A 16,213-nucleotide genomic window follows, 5' to 3' on the forward strand; every position below is an offset into this window, starting at 1 on the left:
CTGTACAAGTGCCCATTAAAAGGAGAAAGATAAGTTGTTCTCAACTGTGAAGTTAAGCAAGCAGAAAGCAGATGCACAAACTAGTAAAAATTTTAAAAAGTAAGCAAGGTCAGACTTTGGTAGATAAGCAGTATTGTCATTAAGTTTATGTAGTTGACAATGCTGTGAATGGATTTTGTTTTGACACTGAAGAACATGGTTCATTTAGGAAAACAAAGACCATCTTTCATGAATTTAAACTTGCTTCCTTGTCTTTAGAGTTGTTTAAGTGCAGATACTTCAGAAAGGTTTAATCCTTTATCTTAGATCTTCAGCTATTAAAAAGCTTCTGTTTGCCAGTTCAAACAATCTCTTGCTTAAATACAGTTTTTCCACTCCTCAGGAATACTGTTCAGTATTGCTGCTTAGTTCTGTGATCTACAGGACCTTTGTTGGAGGTGTTAATCCTTTTTCACATGAGAGACTGAGAAATGTTCTTTCAGAGAAGTGATATATTGCTTTTTTTCACATCAAAGGAGCCCAACTTTTTCCTCATTGTGACTTGTAGCAAAGCAAGAGGAAATCTGGAAATATAATAATTTAGTTTGTATGGAACTCAGATGAAGCTTCTTTAGTTTAACAATCCTTTAGCCTTCTGTGCTTTGAAAGGTGACTTTGCTTGAAGAATGCAAGATTAAGAAAACAAAATAATTAACCAAAAAAGTTTCTTTATCCTTCTGGAAAATACATGATGCAATACAGTTAAAACAAAGTCCTACAGCTCAGGAGAAATCCTCCCTGGTAGGTAGATGTTTATTTGTGAGACAGCAGATGCTTAAGGGCTTTATAGAGTAAAGGGTCAGTCCCAGTCCCAAAGATCTTACTGCAACATCCAGTTTGAAGATGAATATTGAAATAGAGCAAAATATTTGCATTTCAGAACACAACCTGATGGCCTCATTTGTTTTTCTTCTTCTCCCCATATACTACTTCGTTGACAGGCCCTGAGGGAAAGGCTCGCTTTTACAAGCAGTTTGGAAGAAGTGTACTTAAAACATGGACTTGCATGAGAAGAGGGTGTGGTGGACAGGCCAGAAGTGGTGACCCTTGCCAATACCGTGTTGACATCCAAGAGGACACAAAGAAGGTAGCAAATACAGAGGCAATGGCATAGATCTATATTATTACAGAGGCCTACAGAATCTACCTACATATTTAACGAAAGGCCCTTCTGTAACAAAAGGCTAGAGCTGGTTTGTGAGATTTAATGTCATATCCCAGACAATTTCCAACGCTCTTATTCCACTTCCTTCTGCCCCAGTGACAAAGTATAGTTTTGAAATACAAATCAATTTGGAATACAGGAAAAAGCCCATGAAAAAGAATTGAGAAACGTGGTTTGTGCAATCTCTTATTTTGCACATATTTAATTACTTTAAAACTACTACTACAATTCCATGAAATCAAATCTCATCTTGATGTACTCCTTCTAGAAAAAAAAATTCACATAAAAGATTGACAATACAGAGAGAAATATGCTTTCTCTCGTTCTCAATGAACCAAGGTACTTGTTAGTTTAAGCTCATCATCATAGGTTTAAATGGCCCTATGATGGGCTTAAAGCTAACATTCACAAATTAAACTTGAAGTGGTAATCGCCTGCATTCAGACGAGATGAGAGAACAAATTCAGGGCTAATTAAAAATTCTCTCAATGGAAAATGTTTAACTGTTAGTATTACGATTTCTGCTTCACAATTGTTTATATTGCTCTGACGGATCCTTCCCCAATTTGATGTCAGGGAAGGATGATACTAGCTGTTTTTTAAACAGCTAGCGAAGGAGATTTTCTCTTTTCTTTTCATGCCTTTTCTCCAATTCTATCATTGCCTGTAATCTAACATTAATGTCAGTATCTGGTTCTTTACTGTATACTGAAGTTGCAAAATACTGAACTCCACCGTTCTTGTCAGTATTATTCTCCTTGGTGTCTAACACATGTATATTCTCCACTAAGCACATTTCTCCCTTCTCTCATTTATTTTAACACCTTCTCCCATAATGTACTACAAGCCAGTGAACTGAGAGCTTTACTACCAGGAGGACTATGTATCCTACTAGAATGTAGTCATTTAGAATATGATCACTCTCCCGATCCCAACTGATTACTACAGATCAATGTACTGGACAGGTAACCAGCACATGCCTACAAGCTCTGTAACACAACTGTTGCAGTGTTCCCACTTGTATCTCCAAAACCAAGCTGAAAGGGACATTTGCTATTCTGAATAATTGATAGGTTTGGCTTATTATTATTACAGGTCCAAAGCACAGACCCATGGGGGATCAGTCATTCTATCTGCAGTGCCGGACGTAATTATGGGTGCCCTCAAAGTTCCCTACAGCATTTAGGATGTTGTTTTTCATTACGATGGGCTTTCCACAGGTATTTTACGTTGGAAAAAAAACCTGACTAACTTTCTATAGCTTTTGGGATATGAAAGAAAGTACCTCCAGATTCCAATACAGTGCGTATTAGTTGTTTCTACATTTGACCATGAATATGAGGGTTTGATGAGGAGCAAAAATCTCATGAGATGTCTGTCTTTCAAGACCTCTAAAATGAGCTTTCTCTAGACTGAGGTGCTGTATGTGCATTTAGTGGTATGGAAGGCCCTCTGCTCCCTAAAGCCATACTGCAACCTGCCTGACACAATTCCGTTTCCTTCTGTCATTCTTCTACCTTTTCTCCTCTGATGGCTCTAGATTTGTGGAGCACCCTTCTGGGTTTTTGGTGAGATATGAAAATCAGTTCCATTTAAATCCTGTTCAACTAACTATTTCAACAGGTGCACAGCAATAGCCCAAACTAAGAGAAAAAATCTTACCTGCTTAAATTTTTCATACAAACACCCATAAGTATTTATCATGATTAACCAAGAAGCTTCTTTAATATAATTTTTAGGCTTTTTAAAAAAAAATTCTAGTTAGAAAATTTGTCCTGCACAGTACTAATTGTATTGTTATATAATAACTTGCAGATAAAATGCTGCACGCCACTTAAAAGGATAAAGGAGTAATCAGATAAAGCTCAAAATATATGAAGAAATGGGCTTTGCTCTAAAAGCAGTCATAGGCTTAAAAGTACCACACACCTTCATTGTGTATGAGATTAAAAAATTATTTGAAAGAGACTCCACACAAAATCCTCCTGAAGGAAAATCTCGTGGAGAAAAGGAAGGAATGGGGCAGCTGAACCATTCCAAATGCTCAAGTCTTTCTGTTTGCCTCTGAAGCTAATGATCTTCCCTCTCACTTACTGAAACTATCCTACTGGATTTTAAAGGGAAAGTCAAGAACATACTGCTGCTTCTTTACTTTCTTTTTTTTTTAACTGGTTTCCAAATTACTTGGGGACTCTGTGAGAATTGCTTCCTATTTTTAGATCAAAAGCCATTTTGAAAATGCAATCAGGAAAAATGTTTCAATACTTACCAGAAGAAACAATGAAAGGATTTCTTTAGAATACAGGGTTTCAAGAACCAGTTTTATGGGTCTACGGAAATACATTGTGGAAGTAAGGTGATCTTGGAGAGAGCTGGACGTACTGAGAAAGCCTGTGTTGACTGTATTCCACAGAAAACACACACAAACTTGAGGCAACATCTGGTTAACAGCTGACATTATGATCAACTACTGCCTTTCGTACCCATTTCACCTCTTTTGATTGATAGGTTTGCTCTAGGTAGATGTCCTGATCATCAAACCTGGAGACTACAGAAATGAGGATTACTGTGGTTAGCTCTGCAGCTCACGACAGGGATGCCATCTTTCACTTCAGTTACACCTGGCCACCTCGTTGCCACTGATGGTTATGTACTTCCATAGCCAGAGAAGGTCATAAAGGACCTCAAGTTTGACTTCAGGCTACACATGTAAGTAAAGCAGTAAACAGTGGCATGGAGCATTATAAAAATGGCTTCTTGCTTGTGCCTGGGGTCCATCTGTAAGCAACTGCTCTTCATACCTCTTCCAATCACACAGGCACTGAATATGCTGGAGATGATTCTGTTTAAGCTTCATTTAAGAGAGCTCTAGAGCTGGACACTGCCTGAGTACTGGTGACATTTGTTGCAGTTTCATCCCTTTTCACTCCCTCAGATCTACATATGGATGTTGTGCAAGCACCAGCTCTCTGCTGACTAATGGGCATATTTGCCCACAGAGTTCTCTGGTTCTGCTCCAAGAATAGAGATGTGAACCAGCACAAGAGGGTCAAACCCAACATGATGCTGGGAGTAGAGTGGGACCGTGTCACAAAGTGCTGAAAGGGATGCTTTCAGGTAGCTCCTCCTAACAAAAAGCACTCTCTCTTTCATGTGTCTTCTGACAAAGAGAACACTGCTCACAAAAGGCCAGTTTGCAAGATGTCTCTTAGCTAGTATTGTAATTTGATGTATTACTGCAAAGTTCATTGACTACAACTAGTTTTAAGTATTAGTGTTTCAAATCTAAACAGTGTCCCCTGTTATTTCCTCAGTCCCCTCCCTCCGCCCTCCACACAAACCTAGCAGATACTTGTGTTACCAGATTTAAGAGGCTGGTGTGCTTTACACTCGATGCCTTGGTTCCAGCTCCTCAGAGATAAAAGCAAGGAAGTAAGAATTTTTTTGTTCCAGTAGTTAAGACAGTATCACATTTGCCCAGTAATAGGAAAGGAGTGTATGTGCTGCAATGGAAAGGATTTGGTAACATCAACCTCTTTGCCTCCCTACCACATCTGACAAGAGACAGCAATGTTCTCAAACCACTGAGACCTAAAAATGTAACAAGATTACAACATTCAGGTAATAGGTTTAGCATAGCACATACAGTAAGGCAGAAGGTCATGCTGAAAGTACTAAAAATCTAGATTTTCCAAGTGTACAGATAGATGAAAACATGTCAAAACCTGTCCCACATTGAGACCAGTGGGATCAAAACATGCTTTTAAGTCAGTTACAGTCAGACTGTTTTGTCACTTCTTTCTTAGCACCCCTCCTACACCCCCCAGTGCTTTGAGATTCAGAGAGGGTGGTCTGAGTCACGGTTTTTTGCCATTAAGGTCAAAGGGAGTCCACTTGTTTCTTCAACAGATATGGAAACAGGCTCCTGAATTTTGTCTTACTATTAACACTAGAGAGCTGCATGCCACCAAGAAGCTTCCTAGTAGGTACCCATTTTCAATTCTTGGTTTAAAGATCAGGTGTCCCAGATCATGTCCCAGGTGTATTTTTAAAAACATTTTCCACTTCTTTCCAGTCTCTGCTGGTGCACTCCTAGTTGCACTCCTGATTTGCCTTCTATTTACACCATGGCTCTGAACTATCTATCTGTTGTCTTGTCTTTAGAACAATATGTCTCCACAGATGATTTGCAGACATCCTGTTCCATCTCTGGTCTTTTCTGTCCATTCAGAACAGGCTCTTTCACACTTTCCTGCAATCTCTCTCTTGACAACCCATTGACAAACCTATCACCTAAAATCAAATTCACACTAGGAAAAAAAACCCCAACCAACCTCAAAACCTTGTTCTTGTTAAAAATGGACTACTGTATTTTCCAGATTCGTAAGTCAACAGAGAGTTGTTTTTGCCGATTCCTCTCCTCAGTTTCAGAAACATCATTGCTAAATTAGGTGAACTTAACCAAAGAAAGGGATATGCTCAAATCTGAACCAATCAATGGAAACATGCATGATGATATTATGTATGTATAGTAGGCATATCCAATGTGCATTTACTTTTATTAAATGTCTAGCTTACCTTTCTGCCCATGACGACTGCTAAATTTATCTCCAATTTCTGGACGTCTAGTTTGCCTCAACAACATTTTGATCAAGAAAGCATCCTCTGCATTTGATGAAATCATTACTTTTTCAATATAAGAATCAGTTGCACCTTTGTAGCTAGTACAAGAAGACAAAACATGAGTTTTACATCTATGAACCAAACACAAGTTACAAACAAGTATTTGTGTATTGGTAAGCTTCTGGCCAAACTGTAGTCTTCATGGAACTTATATATGGGAGACCAATGGAGCAAAGATTTTTTAAATCTATATCTATATCTATACCTATATCTATAAAGTTCCAGAGTATGGTATGTTTCTGGAAAAGAAAAGGCTTAAGAGATACAACAGAAACAAAGGGAGAATTAAGATGAAATTGTAAAGAACATGGTATATTTTTTTGTCACATGGGCTCTTCTTGACAGGAAAAAAGCTTCCTAGTATGTTGCAAATTTCTGGATCTTCAGTTAAACAAACAAAAGCGAAATAGAGAGTCGTAGTTGAAGAAAGGAGGTTAAGGAATATACCATGAGTATTTAAGAATAAAAGTAAGGTATAATTATCCTGACTGAAACTATTCATCAGGTGCACATGTGGAAATGAATCATGGGCAGAACTGAGGTACAGACAGAGATGAACTCTAGAGTCTGAGATGCAGAGATTTTGGAAGGAGAAGAAAAAAACCAAAAGCTAGCTAGGAGGGAAATTATTCTGGTATCAGCTTTTTTCTATATATTGCAGAATGAGGGCAGAGCAGATTTTAATACCTTATTTAGGAGATCATTTTTTCTCATTGTTCAGGTAGCTGAGATGGTCAAACTATGACACCTGAACTCAGAGCCCTGGATCCACGCCTTTAGCTGGCAGGATTACTTCTCTCCTCTTGAAAATTAAAATGTTGACTCACTTCTTTATTAATACCTTGTAAGAATAAACCTAGAGATTTCTATTGGTTTTGAAACACAAAGAAGTGCAGCAAAGCTAATTCTGCCTTTATGATCTGGGCACCAATTGCTTGCCTTGCCCTTGCTCTCTGCTAATTTACCAAACTGTCAAGGCTATTCCTGACAAAACAGTGAAAAAAACCTTCATTATTTATTCATTCATTCATTTATTTATTTCTACATTTAATGCAGAATTTTAATCTCACACCTCAGAAGTCCTCTCTTGTTCTTTCAGGACAGGATGGGAAAAACTCTTATTGACTGTCCTTTCCCATTCACCAGTGCCTTGGTAAAGGACATGTAACTGGAGTGACCAGAATGAGCTGACTGTTGACCTCTGAGATAGGAAGGCCTCCATTTCCTGGCCTCCTGCCTGGCAAAGTGAAGGCTGAGCACCAGTCAGCATTGGCCATTTTCTGTGGGAGCTGGTATGGAGGAGATGTGCCCCCTCACTAAGCACACGTGTTCTCTGCCCTCCCACTCATCCTGCTTTTCTCCTGTTTCTCCATTACTTCATTCATGAATGACTTCTCTCCCCTCCACCACTGTCTTAGCTCTCTTCTCGGTTTCTCCTGGGAACCTACTCAGCGATTCCTCTCTATACATACATCTACAGGAGGGTTCCTCCCTCTCTTTACAAATATAGCCTTTCATTTGTCAGAATCTAACTTATTAGAGATTAAGTGGCCAAAAACTTCCAAAAATTACCTAGGCTCTGAAAAATCCTGTGAAGATTCAAGACCTAGAGAACTAGGTCTAATTTGCAGAGGGAAGTTTATTCTTTTGACTTTTCTAGAACTGAATATTTTCTCAGATACCTTTCCTCTGTGTACCTTCCCCCACTATAAAGTTATGATGCAACATACGTTACTGGCACGTCTTTGTACTGTGGCTGCTGAGGCACACTACTTCCTTCCAGAGGCGTCTGGGTCACAGTTGGCATAGATTTGTTCACAAGGACTTGCTTATTTTCTACTTTTTCACCTATGAAGAACAAGAAAAAAAACATAATGAAAACATATCTGGTTACCTATGTTAGAAATACATTTTAAGCTTTAAAAAAAAGTAAGCTGGAAGACAAACCGGGAGGAACATGTCCAGGAAGTATGCCATGTTATTTTATTAAACGATGCACAGCAAGGCAATCATTAAACTAGCTTTTTTTGGTAAATCAAAACAGAACAGCTTGCAATCTGGGTGCACTATGAGAACAGGTATTCAACATACTCTGGGTCTAAAGAATACATAAAAGCATCTGAAGTCATCTGCGGTAAGTATGGACAAAATGAACAAGCAACACTAACTGACAGATTTTAGAAATTTACGCCTAAGTTCAGGGCATCACATCACTTCCACAGTGAGTTGTGCAAGACCACTTTCAGCCTCTCCTTGCAATTATTTTCTCCTATTGCTTCTGGTCCCGTACATCAGCTATTTTTCCCTCCATTCTTTTATCCTGCCCTTCACATAGAAAACCGGATCAGTAGCATGTCCCATGACACTAATGCACATCAAGTACCTGCCTCCCACCTCCTTCACAAAATTACACTGAACTTCAGTCTGTGTCTCTTTTCTGTCCACATGAACTATTTCAAAGAGGTTTTTACCTACATGCTGAGAACAGCCTCAGTCTGGAGTCTGCCCCAGTCCTATCTATCCTAATACTTGAGAAGATTCTTGCCTTTTTTTTCTAATTAACTTTGAAAGCTCCATTGTGATGTGTTAAAGAGCAAAAGTGACCCAATTGTGTTGCTATAATGAAATTAAGTTTAGTGCCTTTTACAGCACCTTTTTTGTTAGATCCCAGCTGACCTATCAAGCTGTTTCCTAATTGAAGGATGACAGTATGGGAGGATTCTTTCTGAAATTTATTTCCATTGGAAAGTTATACACCTATCCTCCTCACTGAATGTAGTTGTATTTATTTTCTTATCTCTCTACAAACTTATTTCTAAAGTGTTAAAAACACAAGGTTTTACTTCCTCAAACAACTGCATTAACTGACAGCATGCTAGGAGGTTTTGATGTATGAAATAAAAATAATAAGGAATCTATCCTTAAAAAACAACAATGACAGAACATATGAGAGACAAAGAGTAAAACACTACAGTATTAAAAGTTTGCCAGTTTGGGGATATAAGAAGAATACAAGTTCTAATGCTTCAATAGATTCACGCTGTTAAGGACTCACTCTTCTACTTAAATATGAAGCCCCCTTCTCTCATGAACAGCAAAACCTCCAGACTGGGTACCACATTGCTTTCAGAAACTAACATTTTCTAATTCTCCATTACAATGCTGTCATCTTCAAGAAAAAAAAGATACACTAAATATAAAACAAGGTGCCCAAAAAATATTAACAGAACATTAATTTCTACTTCAGATTATGAACATGCCATGACTGAACATGTAGTTTGACATACCTGGAGAGCAGATACCATCAGCATCTAAAATTTCATGGCGCCAGATTGGTTTACGGGTAGCTGCATCCAACATTGGACCCATAACTTTATCAAATGTCTGGTTTGTGTAACGCTTCAGTGTACACTTGGCATTCTTGTATACAAGACACCTTCCAAAACCTAAAATGTAACACAAACTCATCTGCCTAGGAGTTCAAAAATTCTTTGTAACACGTTACCAGAACAAAACAAGAATGCTGATCCACCTGCTGAGCTACAGAATATAAATATTTTTTTATTAGTTAGATTATTCATTGCCTTGAATATGCATAACATTGTACATGGATACCTAGTAGCTCACAATTTAAAAATCAGATCATGCATGCTACTTTTTTTAAGACATTGGACTATGGTCCAATTCTGAAGTTGTGCCAATCTGCTTCTATACCTCTGCACACACACGCACGCATCATTTCTCTTACCTTTGGTGGTCCACAGGGAGACATAACATAGGAGAAGAGACGGTAACAGGATGAGAACAGCACCTCTTCCTTTCAGGAGTTCTAAGAAATCTGAACTTTTACTCATGTTTGTGGCTGACACAAGCTAGGCTACCAGGAGAGTACCAATTGAGGGTTTCATATAATCACCCCATTACTCACTTTTTTCCCAGCTAAAAGAATTCTGAATTACATATATTGTTATTAATCAGGTTTGGTTTGGGTTTTAGATGATAAAAGTAGCATCTCTAGAATTTCTCTCCAAGTACAGCAACTAGCCACAATACTAAACATTTTCATCACATTTAGAATTACAGACAGCCAAGAGCAAGGATTTCTAATAATCCTACATTATTTTAGTTCATTTGAAAGATGGTTGCAGTCACATACAGTACATCTATATCTTTAGATTATGTCAAGTAACTCCTGACAAGCACCACAGCTCTCCCTGTAAATGTTACCAGTCTACCAGAAAAGAAAACATTCAGTTTTAAATCATGCCTGTTGTTGTTTTAGAAAAGGAGGCATAAATTAAATGCGGCAGACATTAATGCCAAAGATACATGTCTAGGAATACTATTATTGCTGCCTAGCAACTAGGAGGAAGGGAGTGTGGGGGGGAATAAAGTGATGGAAGAATCTGATTTTGGCCACCCGACACTAAAACCAATTTGATCACTCTGCACTATGTCTTCTCTCAAGGGAATTTATTTAGAAAAGAGAGAGAAGAGAGACTAAGTTTTCAGGCAACCCTCCTCGAACCCCCAGCAGCATTAACATAAAGTGCTGAAGAACTGTAAAGAGAGCGAGACAGGACAGACAGGCACAAACGTAGGTTTCACTTAGTTACCCTCTATTTGGTGATTATGTACTTTTACTTAAAATACACTGCACAGATTTTTATTTTCTTAAGGAAGCGGGTCATTAGTTTATGTCCGAGTAAACACTAAATTATTTTCCTTTAGACACTACTGTTATTTTCTCTCAGAAAGTAGGCAATACTGCTATTGCTCCCTCAGAGCATCAGGTTCACAATGACACAAACTGCCACGTGTTCCATTCCCTTCCCAAATACATTCAGGAGCCTAATTTCATCTATTGCTTTTGTTACTGGCAAAAATAATGAGACCCCTCTGTTAGCAATGAACAAAGGTTCAAGTAACCACCTAAAAAGCAAGCCCAACAGAACAGATTATCTCTTACATTTTTTGTAAAGAAAATATTTTCAAAAAGGGACCATATACACTTTTTTATTTGGGGTCAAAAGTTAGCAATTTTTTCGTATAATATCCATTCTCAGAAGTTTATTCGCACGTTTGCAACTTCTCCGCATTATTGAAAGCATGGAATTACAATCACTTGTCATGTAGAAAACAAACAAAAGCATTCAAAAGCTGTTTTGGAATTCAGTTTCTTAATTGGAGATGTACTGTTCATAACTGCAATAAGAGTTATTACAGGATAACACCACAAGACAACAAACTTACTAAAACATGTATTAGAACACACACTAGAGAAGTGGGAGAGAATTGATGGTTCTTACCTCTGTCCAAAGAGGCCTTGTTTAAGACAAGAGCATCTTCAATATCGTAACCACTGTAGCTCATCACAGCGACTGTGGCATTCTGACCAGCAGGCAGTTTCTCAAAGTCTATCAGTTCAATTGTTTTTGTTTTTACCATTGGCTTCTGTGGATAGGCTAGAAGATACATAAGAGTATCTATCCTGTTTCTTTGATTGTATCCAATCGTACCTGTACATAAAAGAAAAACAGAAGTGTGTGAACATCAGTGAGTTTCCTAGAAATGTTTTGGCTAAAAAATTACCAAAATGAAAATTAACTAAATCCAGAAACCGAGGATTTTCATCTAATAATAGAAAATCTTCAAGAAAAGAAGGAAAAAAAAAATCATAAGAGAGACCGAACAAAAACAACTTTACATCATTATATTTAAAGATGTAAATGGGTTCTTAATTTAAGCTTCCAGAAATAATTATTGTTCTTAAACAGGAAAAACCTAAGCATCAAGACAAAAAGAACGACAACAAAAGAAATCAAAGTCAGGTCCTATATGACTGAATGCAAGTAAGATCTCTTTTTTTAATCATGGCACTGAATAAAACTGTGAGTATGAAGTTTGCTTTTATTATTCTAATAGCCATAGGTTTTTTTGGAGAGCTGAACTTCTGTTCCATAGACCTGATCCAAAATTTCATGAGAATCAATAGAAAGACTCCCATTGAGTTCAAGAGGAGCTGTGGATCAAGTACACCGTCTTCCACATCATATTTCCTTCCTTTTCTGGGCAATAATTAGTTCAACAGCAGCCTGTGTTAAAATGTCACAAAGCATGAACAAAGCGTACAGTTAGTAGCAGCCAAGACTGATTTACTTTCTGAAATTAGAGGCATCATTGCTAGAAAGACTACAGTAGAAGTTCACTCACAATATATTTGTCTTTTTACATGAAATTAATTTTAAATTTACGGTTCAGAATTCAATCCTTTGTATAGACCTCCCAGCTTGAGACTGAATTTTTGGCCCTGTCCCATCAGACTGCCAAAGTGTCTTCTGAAATCTGAGGAAAAAATAATTAACACCCAGCAGGGAAACATAAACTGTTGTGTAGCAGAACAAAAGTTAAGGCAATCATACGTTATTAGAGTTTGCTGTACCAGGACTATGCTATGTCTCTAAGCAATTAAGAAATTATAGTCTGAAAAGTTAAAGTTTTAAGCACTAAATATTCTGCAGTACTTGTGCTTAGGAGGTAAATCTTTCAAAATGTTTCCATTTTCTTCAGCAGTATCAGACTGGCTGCTTTCAAGGAAAGGTCAAAGCAGGCAGTGTATAAATGAAGATTTCACATAGCCAGAATATAGTGCAGCTGAACACAAATGTGCTCTTGGGGGAGGCCAGTTTCATGTTTTATATGCATCTACTTGCAAAAAAAATGTATAGAAAATCAAGTATCTAAAACCAGTCATCATCACAGGCATTTCCAAAGACCTATCCTGTCCTTGGCACTAAGCTCTCTCTCTTAAACCACCACAGGTCTACCCTTTCCAAGGACAAGAACAGGGAGACAGCTCAACAGATACTGTCTGAAAATAAACTGTTACAACCAGCTCTTACATGCCTGGACTTTCCTTGGTTCTAGAAAGTGGATTTGAAGCCACAGGCACAGCATTTTCAAATGGCAAGGAAGATTGGTTACTTGTCTCTTTCTTTTGAGCAGTTGCTTTTCTGTCTCTTTCTTGAAGAAGTAAATTAATCATCCCTGAGCAGTATTTTCTGTCTTCAGTAGGAAGCAAGCTGGTGAGACCTGGATTCATCAACACTCAAGACCTTCCTGGTCACCATTTGAAAGCCCTATTACTTTTCTTAGCCTAAGTAATAGACATTGTTTTCATTGTACTTTGATAAAAAAAAAACCAAACACCTGGTTTTGCCATTATACAGCTAAGAAAATTTATTTCCAAATTTAAAACTTAGCAGTTTAGACCTTTATTCCCTCTTCACCTAGAATGAATAATCTGTGTGCTTTCAGGACAGGTTGTCTGCTGTAAAGCTCATCTTAACAGTTTCACGGATAGGTACATATTCCTGTTGTCGAGAGAAATCTTCTCCCGAGTAAGCCATGCCAACTTTCACTTTTGAAATGCTTGCAATCTTTTTCTCCCCTGAGATGCTTATATCTGTACCTGCTATGGTTCACTGGTTAGGGATGCTAAGACAGGATGAAGCCTGGAGCACCTGATCAGATTTATACCCCAGTAACAATCTGCGGAAGTTCGCTACATATCAAGGATTACACTTTTACATATTTCAGGTAATGCATATTATTTCTCTCTCAGATGCTTCACGTATTTCAAAGTTGGCATTTTTATCAGAGGTTCAGATAAGCCTAACAAAACTGTTACTGTTTGTATCAGACCAGGAACCATGAGCAACTGACATTACTGAGATTTTGAGCCTCAATAATAATAAAACGTATTCAGGCAATTCTTCAGGAGTTGAATGCTGTACCGTATCAAATGAAAAACATATACATATATACTAATGATGGACATCCTAGCAGAAAAGAAACTCGTTAGAGAATGATTCAAGAGCAGAAGTGAAATAAATTAACCAAAAAGCATGCCATACATCAGCAGTATTTGTCCTAATTGCTACAATTTAATGGTTACACAAATAACATCTTCTCTAGACTGGTTTGACAAACCGCAGCCTTAAACCACAATCTGCTTATTTAAAATTAAGAAGCAACTCTCTTCTTCTGAAGACTGGTGTGTTGGGACGAGACCTCTGTGTAGGCGTCAAAATGAAAGAAGTCACTAGCTTTATTTCTGTTTTCTCTCTGAAAGAACAGAGCCCTTGTTTGCTTCAGCCAAACAGCCAAGCAAAAGTAAAGTGTAATTAAAGTTCACCATAACAAACCCTGCTCACAATGACCCACATTTATAATTATCCCACCAGCAAGAACCAATTTTTTTCATTGGTAATTAGCCCTGTTTAAAGCAAAACACACAAGGCTGACCTGGATACAACAAAGATCATTTTCTTGCTTTTCTCAGTGCTTGGTATATTGTGAATGCACGTGTGCATTCTTTCCTTTTTTCCATTTCCTCCATTTCCTGACAAGTTGTTTTTTTCTTTTAAAGTATCATTTGATCATTCTTCAGCGCAAAGTAATCACTATAAAAATGCTATCTATTGATATTTAGCATAAATGGGATATTGTTATTCTGACGCAGAAAGTTTTGAGAACTCACCAGAACAGTCAGCTAAAATAAGGGTTTATCCAATTCTCTGGTGTATTCCTTACAGCAACATTAAACTGTACAATCAAAATTAACAAGGATACAGAAATCAATCTACTTTATGAGCCAAAAGGGCTATTATTGCACATGCCAAGAAAAGAATTGCTGTACTTCTGTATTTCCCCTGATTTCACCATTGATTTTCTACTATTCTGTCCTTTCATATGTGCACAAACCAATAGAGAAAGAAGTACAGGTTTTAAACACTGCACTGAACCTTGTGGAGGGGGCTCCAACTCAGCTCAGAGAGATTTTCACAGTATATGTATTAAGTGATCTGGATGCTCAACATGCGAAATACTCTTTTCACCGCAGAAAGATTAGGAAGTCAGTTAAAAAGATTATGGGTACACTAGGGGAAGTAGTCTGGCTCATTTCTGTCTCAGCACTTCTGTGCCTGCTACAAGGGAAAGGAGAGCTGGCAAAAGAGACTGTGTTGCAGAGCGCAAACACTGCTCCTCAAAGAGCAGCGGCAGAACTGAGCCCTGGCCACAAAGCACCCAGGTCCAGCTGTGATGACCAGCAACAGCTGGTTCTGCTTTGACGTTTGTTTTGGTTCTCTGCCAATCGGCTAGCTATACAAAATTTGGGAGCACTTCAGCTCTCAGCCCACCAACAGGCCCTTCACAACTGTCAAAAACCAACAACCCCCAGCACTCGGTTCCTTGAAGCACATTTGTCTTCTCAACTCAATTTTAACACATTAAGCTGGTTATAGCCCACGGCAAAGCAGTACCTAAAGGGCTTTGTTATTTCACAGAAGCAAAGCACAACATACATGATACAGTAAGAAGGGGGTTTTTGTAATATCAAAGAAGTTGCTTCAACATCTGCAACAAAGCTCTCATCCACCTACTACCATCCCCTCAAATACTTTCTGCTCTTTCACAGATTAAAGTAATAATTAACAGCCTAACTTTCCTTACTCAAGATTTGCATTATGACATTTGGGTTGAAACTGCAGTGCACAGTTGGGCTGTGAGAGCGTACAGCTTGCTTTGTGTACCCACATTGCCACTTTCACAGATGCGCATGTGTAATATGGTGAATTACTGGCAGGAAAATGTGTATGTTTTAATTTCTAACATTGGGCTTTTATACAACACTTCACAGTCACAGAGGTACACTGTATAAACCTGACTAATTTTCTATGTCTAAACGGAACTGAAAAGCTCCATTTAAAATTATTTCTCTCATTGTAGGAGCCTTTGATCCTCTTAAACATTATTTTTGCAACACGTGGAATGCAAACAGTACAGACTCTTGTATTTTAATATTAATATTGTCAGATTTTAAGCTACAACTGTTAACTTTGCACCGAAATGTCAACGTTCAACTGAGGTCCTTGCAGCTGCTGTTGTATTTGCCACCTAATCATAACTTCCCCTCAGTCTTACAGTTCAACCTGCAACATATGGTAAATTATCTATGCCAAAACAGAGGGATTTCATTTCAATTTCATTTCACTGGAATCCAGTCTGCTCACTAAGCGCAGCCCTAGTCCTCCAACAAGATGATTCATTCTGCCCATGACAGAGAGGTATTTTTCAGGACATTTAATGTTATCCTGCAGAAACATTGATATTTTAATACCTAATACTTGTCAGGGATACTGGATTACATACACCATTGCAAGGTCTGATGTCCACCCTCTGTTTACTTGTGCTTTCACACCTTTACTAGCTTGATGTTGCTTAAAAAAGAGCAAAGACTGTCCAAAGCAGCTGGCACAGTCC

At 38.1% G+C, this 16,213-nt stretch overlaps 1 protein-coding gene across 4 annotated transcripts in view; it reads right to left on the bottom strand.

Moving 5' to 3' along the window:
• The window catches only part of POLR3B (RNA polymerase III subunit B), an 81,704-nt gene that overhangs the window by 19,455 nt on the left and 46,036 nt on the right, over nucleotides 1-16,213 (bottom strand). For all 4 annotated transcript variants that reach the window (XM_074825846.1, XM_074825847.1, XM_074825848.1 and 1 more), the window contains 4 exons: nucleotides 11,197-11,406; nucleotides 9,175-9,333; nucleotides 7,618-7,735; nucleotides 5,783-5,925 (listed from right to left, as the gene is read on the bottom strand). In XM_074825846.1, the coding sequence (XP_074681947.1) occupies nucleotides 5,783-5,925; nucleotides 7,618-7,735; nucleotides 9,175-9,333; nucleotides 11,197-11,406 (630 nt within the window). The remainder of the gene's footprint in view (nucleotides 1-5,782; nucleotides 5,926-7,617; nucleotides 7,736-9,174; nucleotides 9,334-11,196; nucleotides 11,407-16,213) is intronic.

Source organism: Strix aluco, chromosome 5 (genome assembly GCF_031877795.1).
Source record: "Strix aluco isolate bStrAlu1 chromosome 5, bStrAlu1.hap1, whole genome shotgun sequence".
Taxonomy (NCBI): Eukaryota; Metazoa; Chordata; class Aves; order Strigiformes; family Strigidae; genus Strix; species Strix aluco.